General features: G+C 34.1%; 1 protein-coding gene across 1 annotated transcript; it reads right to left on the bottom strand.

Annotated features, from left to right (window-relative positions):
• Positions 1-4,809: 4,809 nt before the first annotated feature.
• On the bottom strand, positions 4,810-8,871 carry LOC122294592 (heterogeneous nuclear ribonucleoprotein H3). Its single transcript, XM_043103475.1, has 2 exons — positions 8,677-8,871; positions 4,810-5,796 (listed from the first exon to the last, which is right to left on the bottom strand). The coding sequence occupies exons 1-2, from the start codon at positions 8,688-8,690 to the stop codon at positions 5,037-5,039; spliced, it is 774 nt and encodes a 257-aa protein (XP_042959409.1). The 5' UTR covers positions 8,691-8,871; the 3' UTR covers positions 4,810-5,036.
• Positions 8,872-10,975: the final 2,104 nt, after the last annotated feature.

Consider the following 10,975-nt stretch of genomic DNA (forward strand, 5'->3'; position numbering starts at 1 on the left):
TTGAAAGAGAACGAGAAAAGCTTCTCTGCTTGATTTAGTAGTAGAGAAGTGGATCAGAGAGTATAATCACAGTGTACTGAATCCGGCCGGCAAGAGTAAGGTATAAGAACCTTTTACTAAAGTTTAGAGAGAAGGAAGATTTCTAAAACAGAAACCAACACTGGAAAACCCTATTGGAGAACGTCAATTAAAGCTACTAAATTTGACTGAAAAGTGGTAAAAAAGCGTAGTAATTAACCTGCAACCATCCTTTAGAAAAGAACACTTTCAAGTTTCAACCACAACCCATTTCAGGAAACACCCACTATAAATATATATATAGAGAGAGAGAGAGAGACTGCACTTTCGAATTCCCAAAGCCCAAAATGAGGTTTTCTAGAAGGAGATTAACCCAAAAAATTTTGGGAGCAAACCCACGGCAGATCAAGAACACGTGGTTTATTTTTTCTACCCTAACCAACAAGCTGCTGGAGAAGTACCAGGACCAGCAGCAATAACTGTAACCTAAGATCATCAAAACCCTGCATAAACCTTCAGAAAATAATGACTAATGGCAGTCTCTAATTTATGAAACCTAACAAAAAAATCCTAGAGAGTTTAAAGGAAAAGAACATAACTTTACCTATAGCCTAAATAACCTATATATCATGAGGCAATGACCCACTTCAGCGTAAGGTCCCGGAAAAACCCTAATTCAATCCTATAATTAAGGAGAGAGAAAGAGGGAGAGAGTGATTGATTTAACAGTTGAGCGCTTGTTATGCCTTTTATTAATGGGGATAATTAGGGCAGGTCTGCCCGCTGCCCTAAGCAAGTAATTAAGCAAATGCCCACAGAGAGAGAGAGAGAGAGATGTCAGTTCAGACTTCTATGGATCCTAGGGATTATAATTAGTTAGGAATAATTAGGCCATGGCCTTTGCCCGCTACCCGTTGAACAGCTAAAAGTAATTAAGATATAGAAAAATATAATTACAAGTATAGTTATGCACTAATCTGTGTACCAATGTGATGTGATTGGTCAAAAAGTAGATTTGATTGAAAATAATATTAATTTAAATTTTAAGTATGAATAAAACAGTATTAATATACAAATTAGTGCACAACTGTACTTGTATGTAGCAAAACTCTTAAGATATTTCATCTCATCGATTACCCTTTCCTCTTAAAAAAAATGTAATAATGCTTAGCACTTTTGCGATAAAAAAAAAAAATATATATATATATATATATATATATTTCGCACTTTTGGGTAATTAAGACATAGGTATTAATAATTTTGTCAGATCTTCATGTATTGCTAAGGAAGATGAAAATAATTTAAATAAAGATAATCGACTAAGCATAATTTTAGAAAGACATGCATAAGAAGTGATCGCTAATTTATTAGGTCTGAGTTTTAAATAGATAAGTCTCGCGCTTGTTTTTTTTTATAAAAATAAATAGATTCTATTAAAAAATAATAGATTTTTTTAATTCTTTCATGGTAGATCTACTTTTTTTTATATAAAAAAAAAACTTTACATGCAAGGTTTATTTATTTAAGACTTATACAAATCACTTTTTTTTTTAAATAAAGACTTGTACAAATCATTAAGTATTGAGAAATATTACTTATCATCCTCACACCATACACCAATACGTGATTTGTCATTTTTGTCATTTTTTTAAACATATATATATATATATATATCGGCACATCAATATGTGTGCGTTTAAATAAAACGATAAATATGACAAATCATGTGTTTGTGTGTGGTGTAGGGGATGATAAGTTGGATTTTTCATATATATATATATATATATATATATATATCTCTTATAAGGCTTAAAAGTAATATTACTCATTATCTTAATTTTTATCATTCCCTCATCATCACATGATGTGGCATTAGATGTATTAGGGAGTTTTTTCCCCCAAGCCCAAGGCTTACAATCTGAGTCCAATATCATGAGAGACCCAAGTCAACCGGACAACCCACCGGCCTAGTTAAAGGGTTTCAAGCCCCTAGCAAAAGTCAGTCTACAGCCTTGAAAGTGAGGGAAATCCATGCTGGCGTAAAGGAAGGAAGAGCATGCCACGTCACCGGAATTGAATCCTAAGCAACCTTGAGCAGACAGGTGGGCGTAGATTACAGGAAGCCCTTGATCTTCTAATGGGAGGAGAAGGAAGAGTCTGACAGTACTCATCCCCTCGCAGAAGTAGGCAGAGAGCCACACCGCATTAAATACACTTCTCCAGAGAGTCATGCTGCATTAAATAAGCATGGCGAAAGAAACCGCAGTGAGGGATACCACCCCCTGATACAGAGAATGGGTGTCTAACCTTGAAAATCATATATATAAGCTAATCCCCAGGTATTAGGACTCTCTTTGGACACTCTGAACTCTCTATTCTCTTTCATTCTACACTAAGATGATACTGACTTTGGCATCGAGACTTCCTAGCAACCACCATGACCCCCCATCTTAAGGTGTTTTCTTTGTCTTCGCAGGCTCAAGACAGAATATTTGAGTTGCTAAGAGACAGGCTCAAAGGCATGTGAAACAAGACTTTGATAAGATGATTTGAAACTATTTATTATATTTTATTTATGAGTTTATTATCAAATATCACATTATGAGGTGATAAGAAGATGATAAAAAAAAATAGATAATGAATAAATTTTTTTATATATGTTATAGGGTTAGGAATTAAGTAGGGCATGAGGAATATATGCCATGTAGTTGTCCGAGGAACGTCGGTTAATATTTAGTTAAGATTCTAATAAATTTATTTATAAATAATTCTTTTTTTATAATAATTATCAAAATTAAGAAGCTAAAAAAATGAAGAAGAGAGACAAAAGTCATGCATGCCAAGTGTCCGTGTCAAAATATTTATATTTGATCTTAGGATAAAACATTATTAATTAATTAATTTGATGGGTTTGGTCTGATCCCTTCCCTCGTTTTCCCCTTTCTTCTAGCCTGTTGTTAGAAAAATGCAGACGCTCTTCATGGGATTCCGAAAGTTTCACTATTCATGCACGTGGTTCTGTGATCCAAAAGTTGACAAAAACGACACTCTCCGTCCTATAAATTCAAAATAGGTCAATGCAAGTACTTGCCTACTTGCATCATCATGTTCTTTTTTATTTTTTATTTTTTATTTTTTGTGTCAATTGATTCGATGACAATATCAGTTCAATGCATCTAATTATGTTTAAATTAGCAAAAAAAAATATAGCTAAATACTTTGGAGATTCTATAATGACCAGACTTACTCGCCCTTAAGATAGTAGTTACGGTTCAAACTAGATATTTTACAAGAAAAAAAATTCCTATAATCACTCCTAGAGAAAGTTGCTATATTGGTTGCTCCGCTCCCTTCTTAAAAAAGAAAAATACAGTTATTAATTAAATCTGAATCTTCCTCATTTATCCTTTAATTATAAACAGAAAATATAATCAATTTAACTCCCTACTTGTTGCTTCTGATCATCCAAAATGTCATATAAATTACCATTCCTCCAGTCTTTTTGGACCTCATATTGCATGAATTCATGAATTTTATCTTGTATAATTTATTATTTAAATATAATATTTGTTGTGAGATTATAATAATATTGGAGAATAAATAAATAAATAAAAAAGAGACCCTACGTTTGCTGCACCTGAACGAGTGTGACATTGACGGGTTTGGTCACCAACTTGTCAAAGGAGTCTCTTTCTGAACTTGCACTGAAAGTTCAGCACAAAGTTGACCCTTTAGATTGGAATGGTAGATGATAAAAGTGTTATTTTTTTTAAAATAACTGCACGGAACTTATACACTTAACACTATAAATATCATTTCTAAAGTTATAAACAGCTTACCACAAAATGAACAAGACAAAAATAAAGAACTGCTCAACAGCTGGGCTCACCAAAATGCATTTGAAATGAGGAATATACTTCAAAAATATAAGCAGTTGCTAAACAGCTGAGTTCAACAAAACACATTTTAAACGAGGAATAATATAATAAATCCATCCATCTATAAGGGGCCCTTTCATGGATATAGAACTAGAATGACACCCATTGGAGCACTGAAAATTGGCTCTTGAGGTTCTCAAAACAGAATTTGAATTCAAAATTTTAAAAACAGCCATCAGAATTCCCTAAACAATATTTCAAATTGACGAGGATTGTATCCTAAATAGTAACAACCATGATGACATCAGGATTGTCCATACCTGTGATATCATAAGATAAACTACTAATAGACTACTTCTCGCAAGCCATGAAACTATAACTAAGCCCTCCAAGTTATGCATGTGAGAATTGCTACAGACACAGAGATTACACAAAGTAAGCTCATAAATTGATGTGATTTCATGAAATCCATTAAATCTATTTTATAATAAAAGTAATTTTATAATTTCACGTACCACATCAAGCCATATCAATTTGTAAGTTTACTTTTGTGTAATCCCTTTGTGGCTAAAGTATTTTCCTATGCATAATAAGAACGTATTAACGGTGCAAAAATGAATTCTTGAACAAAATATGCAAGCTGGGCCTTGAAGGAACAGAACTACAAATAGCAAAACATCTCATGCCTAAACCAACTGGTAGACATATATGCCAAGAAGGTATAGCCAAGTTGCCAAAACAAATGGTCCATGCTAAACACTATGGAACGCTAGAATAATATGACTATTAAATCCCACCATAAAGATGATCATACCAAACTTTAGGGTTATTTCATCTATAGCCTATTTCAAGCAATAATCCACCCACTTGTAAAGCCAAGGTCAAATACTAATTAACAAGCAAAATTGAAATATATAGCACAATCTAAGAATGCACGCATGCATAATAGCTTCTAATATTCAATTCCATACACGAATTGAAAGTACTGTCATCAAAAAACGATGTGAAGGTATCTTCTGACTTCAAAAGGTGACAGCAATGCAATGTTAAAGTTCAGATCATAAAAATACACACGTCCAGTAACGAGTTTTGAGAGGCTTCTCTCAAAATAGGAAATTAAAGAAAAGTTCCAATACAAAGTCACCTCCCTCTGGAAACTGCTTCCTCCAATTCCCCCTGTGAGGATGGGAACAATTCTATATATCGACTCCCAAGAGTCATCCTATCTTTAACCATTGCTGCTTTTGAATCTTCTGCATTTCCAAACTCCACAAATGCTTCCCCAGTAGGCCTTCCCTCCGAGTTCATTGTAATATGTATTGCTTCTTCTGACAAAACAAAGTCTTTAAAGAACTCCATTATATCATCCTTACCAGCAGAAAATGGCAGTCCCCGCAACCTCAATACACCTGTGTGTTCAGCTGAGTCCTTCCCCTCATCATAAGATTTAGCCCTTTGGACCCTTCGATGTGGTGAACCCCGAGTATCTGAAACTTCCTTTGCTATTGCCTTATAGTATTCCTGCCTCTTACTCCTGAAAACCTCAACATACCTCCTGCCCAAGTTCTGCCTATTCCTTTGAAGCGCAAAATCAACTTGAAGAGGATACCCCAAGACACAAAAAGCTTCCCCAGTAAACTTGCCACTATTGTGGACAAAGAGAATATCAACTATGTCCAAACCATGGAAGAACTCAGCCACATCAGTTTCTGTGCAATCAAATGGAAGACCGCGAATTCGGACAACAGGGAAGGGTGGAGATGGATTGACATAGGGATAAGGAGATGCATTGTACATAAAACTTGGACCAGGGGAAGTCCCATAGAAAGAAGGTCCCTGATCAACTACCCGCTGACGTTTTGCACCCATTTCACGCCCGTCCCCACCATCAGCAAATTTACTGCCAGTTACAATATCCATGTAGACAGCAGAAAAGAAAACTTGTCAATGATTCATTCACAAACTACAAAGAAATCAAAATTACTTAGTTCTACCGTGTTTCCAATGAACTATGCTACAAATGGCACTCCCCTCCCTAAAATGGGGGTGTTGAGTGAAAGGCTGCAGCACCCAATCCCATGGGATGTGATTTACAAGGTACAAATGCATATCAGGAATGCAAACTTCAACTAGGAATATTAGAAGATTCATTTGTTGTTACGTACATTCTGAGATACAAATGTATCATATGTAATGGGAACTTCAAAAAAAATTACATTGGACACCAGGATTGATGATAGAAAGTTCAAATGTAGGATTTCATAAGAAGCCACCATGTCAATTTTTCACAAGCATGTGTTCTAAGCCAATTCAATGATGATGATAGCTAGATACATAAATTCAACATCATGAGAAAATCTGAAAATCTTGTAAGAGAGCCCAAGTTGCGCCCTGGAAAATGGGGTTAGTTTTGTTCTTGGGGCGTGGGGCAGATGAAAATGAAAATACTTACACAAGTATTCTATTATTTTTATGCTTTGCTCAATAAAATCCATCTTCAAGCATTTCCATTCTTTTGCCTCATCTTCCTGAGAACCAGGCGATAATGTTTAACCTTATCCATTCCCATAACCATAAGCTGTTAATGTTGGGAATTTGGACTTTCCCGCACATCAACCAATTACTAGCTCACCCTACATAGATTAAATGGCTCAACAAATTATTTGAGTGTTTGTGCGGGAATCTGCATGCTGACCTAGTTCTCGGATTAATTATCACCATTCTCTTTTAGGCGATTTAAGGTCTAAGCAAGCATATGCTCGGGTCAGGTGCATGGTGTCCCAGGAGGACACTTTTCAATTAACATTCTAAACCTTAACGGCTTACATTTCCAGTAGCTAGGTTCAGTCCCTTGCTTATTTCTACTATATTTTGGTATCTTCCTTCACCATGAAAAGCAGTCCCAACATATTATTGCTGTCAAAAAGCTAATTAGGTTGAGAGAGGACTCTAAACATTATCAAAGCCTGCTTTCATGCCTGAAAGTACATTCCATGTATCTATGATTAGCGTGCACTCGAAATATAAGGTTTTTTTTTTTTTTTTTCAAACTTTATTTTTAGGTTGGGGAACCTCTCCAAGGCAGGGCCCTTCGTACCCACTCCTGCAGAGTAAACCTAGATCCAGTGCACCGCACCTTCGAAAGTTTCCTTACACAGAACTTGTTAAATCGTTGGCTTTTCACCAAAGGGTGTGGCACCAAATGATTGTTTGCACCCATTAGGTGTTTAACCTTAGACCTTGAAGGGAGTGATACCCCAAGACCAAGGCCTTCACCACTTGGGCCAACCCCTTGGGGTTCCAGAAATATAAGTTACAGTAGCTCACCAATGCTCAATAAAGAAAATAATTGTTTTTAGTTACATGTATTCGAAATGTTTGAAAAAAGACATTGCAATACTCCACCACATATTTCCAAGTTAAGTTTTTCTAGAACCCCACACAAATGGATGGATAACAATTCACTACTCCTAAAGCATGGTGCTGCCCCCAGGGGGTGTGCAAAAAGCTTGGTCCCTCATGCATTTAACGTCCTATCATCCCCTTCTAACAAAAAAATCCGAGATAATATAAAGGATTATGACCTTAGACTAGCATATGGTACACCGAAGCCAATATCGAAAAATGTGCTGACATCCGTGTTGTGGTAGATGAGAAATTCGCTCATTGAAGATTCATGATCAGTTTCACATGGCTTGTAGGGTTCTTTTTTCTCTTTTGGGTATAAGTATTATTATCTGAACTATTACCCAAAAAAGGAAAAAATAAAAGTATCAGTACCTATTTCAAAGAACACTGAGATAGCATGTGACCATTGCTTTCCTGAATCTAACTTTATTTTTTTAACGAGATAATGATATGGCATCCTTAGAATATATAAGTCACACCCTCACATTCCAAAGGAAGATCTGTCATTTGATTTAGAAACCATTGGCTTCCCCACTAAGTTGTTTTAGAACATAAACACGGCCTCAAAGGGGCAACTCCTGAAAATCTAGAAAAGGGAGATGACTGCATCATATCTTGCTGAACTTCAAGTATTTAAAATAAACACATTTATCTATGCGCTGAACTTGGAAGTATTTAAAATAAATACATTTATCTATGCTGAACTGCGAACATTAGAACCATGGAGAACAATTACAAACATACAAATTGTGCATACACTTAACAATGTACCTCCTTCCTGTCCAAATTTTAAGTAAATAAAAGTAAAGTTAATTTATAGAGTATATAAAACAATGACGTTTTAAACAATAAAAAAGCATCATCTTCAGCACATTTTGGCTGTTAAACAGGATTTTAAAAAAGAAAATTAAAATAAAAAAAATCCCCCTTTTTTTATCGTTTTCATCATTTCCATCTTAAGAATAAAATAGTAGTGATCAATTCAGCTACTACATGTTTATCATCTCAACCTATCACCTCGCGCACACAAATTTTTCCGTATTTAAATAGTTAATCATAACACCTCACTCGTAATACATCATGCGCTTGACGGATTATCTATATCCCAAATGAATTAGCGGCGGGTTATGCTGCAAAACTAGGTGAAAGCTGGAAACAAATACCCAGTTCTACAAGTTCTTCAGTTAAAAACAAATCCCTATAAAGGCAAAAAAAAAACCAATTCAAGCTATGGATATACATAATTAAGAAGGATAAATAGAAACACAAAAATTAATTAAGGAGACTCGTTAAAAACCCCAACTCACATAGGAAATCAGAGTTTGTGTGTACCAAAAATCTAAATCTAAAGCTAATCGAAGAAGTGCCTTACCCTCTGTAGAACATGTTGGTCGATATGCGCCGGAGAGAAAGCCCAGTTGGATCTTTTTCCCCCCTATTAGAACGCTCCAATTCTAATCCGTGTGTCTTAGAGTTTTGGAGATTCGGCAAATATGGGGGCTGCGATTATACATAAAGAGGAAGAAGACCGCGTCGTTTCTTTGATATCTCAGGGAAATTATATTTCACCCCAACCACAATTCTTTTGAAAATTCAAAATTTGACCTTCAAACTTCCAAAAATATCCTTATGCTCTACTCCCAATCCGCACTTTAAAACATGGGCCCTTTTATTTGTTTGGGCTAAGAATGCACATTGGGCCTCTTAAACATGTAGCATTACATAAATATTAATCTAGATTTTAACCGTTAGATTAAAATCGTTATTAGATCAAAAGATGATTAGATAAAAATTACCGTTAAAATAAATGATATTAAAGAAAAAAAATGTTTAGATAAAATTACAAATATGACTATTGGATTTTTAAAATATGACTGTTGGATATGCTAAATAAAGAAATAATAGTAAATTATTAAAATATTATTTTAATGACTTGGCCAAATGTGTAAATAATCTAATATGTGATGTGTAAGAAGTGAATTACATAAACCTCTAAAGCAAGTTGGTAGGTTTTTTTTTTCTTGCTCAAAATATTCAGATAACTTACAGCTGAAAGGAAAGCACATGATGCACTAAACCGAGTTGGCAAGATGGTTGCATAAGCAAAGAAACAGATGGAGTTCTCATCTAAAACCATCTCACCTACTACCCAACCATGCCACAACAACGAAGATGTCAAGGTGGTGGCTCTTGTACAACAATCTAAGCCACCACCCTAATCAAGTTGGGATAATTTTGTGCATGTATTTTAGCCATAATTAAGGCTATGGGTATCATATCTCAATTCGGAAAAACTCTTTTCAGCACACATATCTTAGTCATCACACTAAGCCTAGTGGTCATGGTCATCATCATGAAAAATTACCTTGGTGAGAAATTACATATTGGGCCTTTTAGAGCAATGAAAATCGGTCATGCAAATTGCCTTGCATGGGATTACTCAAATGTTGGCCAACTTATTACATTATGAGTTTTGCTACGTACAAGCAAATTCGTGTATCAATTTTCGTATCAATGCTATTGCTTTTATATTTAAAATTTAAATTGATATAATTTTCATTAGAGTCTGACTTTCTGACCAATCACACTGAATTGGTGCACGTATTGATACGCAGAATCGCTTACAATCAAATTTTTCCTTACATTACACTGTTAGATATTAATCTAGACTTTAACCGTCAGATTAAAATCGTTGTTAGATCAAATGATTATCAGATAAAAACTACTAATAAAAAAATGTTCATATAAGTTTACATTATATTGTATGTTAAAAATATGACTGTTGGATATGCTATTATGCTCAATAAGGAAATAAAAATAAATTATTAAAATATTATTTTAATGATTTAGCCAAATGTGTACATAATCTAATATGTGATGTATAGGATGTGCATGACATAAACTAGCTAAAAGGTATATTAAACCAAATGATGTCATTTTTTATTAATTTTTTTTTTCTAAAACATAAGTGTAAAACGACGCCATTTAACTAATTTCAGTCAAACATCATTTTATATAAGAATAAAATATTATATATATTGATCGATTCACTAGTTTGAACACGGTTCAAATCGGAACCAAACCAATTGATATCGGTTTCTATTAATTTTGACCACCGACTGATCAATTCTCCACTAATTTTGGCTAGTTTTGGTTTATTCTAGTGGTTCCTTTTATAAGAGTACATATTGTGTGCTACAAATTGTATTTCAAATTTGATTTCAGTGATAACCTGATAATTTGTGGATGATTTTGTAAAAGAAATGATAAAATGAGAATAAACTGTACTTTTCTTTAAGAGTACACATTCTTTTGAAAATGATGCAAAAAAATTTAATTATTATCAGAGTTGATGTAAGGGATTATTGTTTACTCTTTATGTTGACATAATGATGTGTGTACAACCTAAATATGATGTATTATTTCTAAGAAATATAATTATGTTTGTTCAACCAAAATGATTAATTACTCAATCATTTTGATTCATGTATTAACTTTAAGAACTATCTACAATATTCTCTGGCTTAGAGGTTTCTTTGATCATGTTCAAACAAAAGAGTTACCATGTCATTATCAATGACTTCAACTATTTAAGAAATAATTATATTATGAGTAGTGTTATATACAATCATGAAGTGTATAAATACCATGTAATTGCTTTTAAAAAGAGT

Source organism: Carya illinoinensis, chromosome 14 (assembly GCF_018687715.1).
Source record: "Carya illinoinensis cultivar Pawnee chromosome 14, C.illinoinensisPawnee_v1, whole genome shotgun sequence".
NCBI classification, from domain to species: Eukaryota; Viridiplantae; Streptophyta; class Magnoliopsida; order Fagales; family Juglandaceae; genus Carya; species Carya illinoinensis.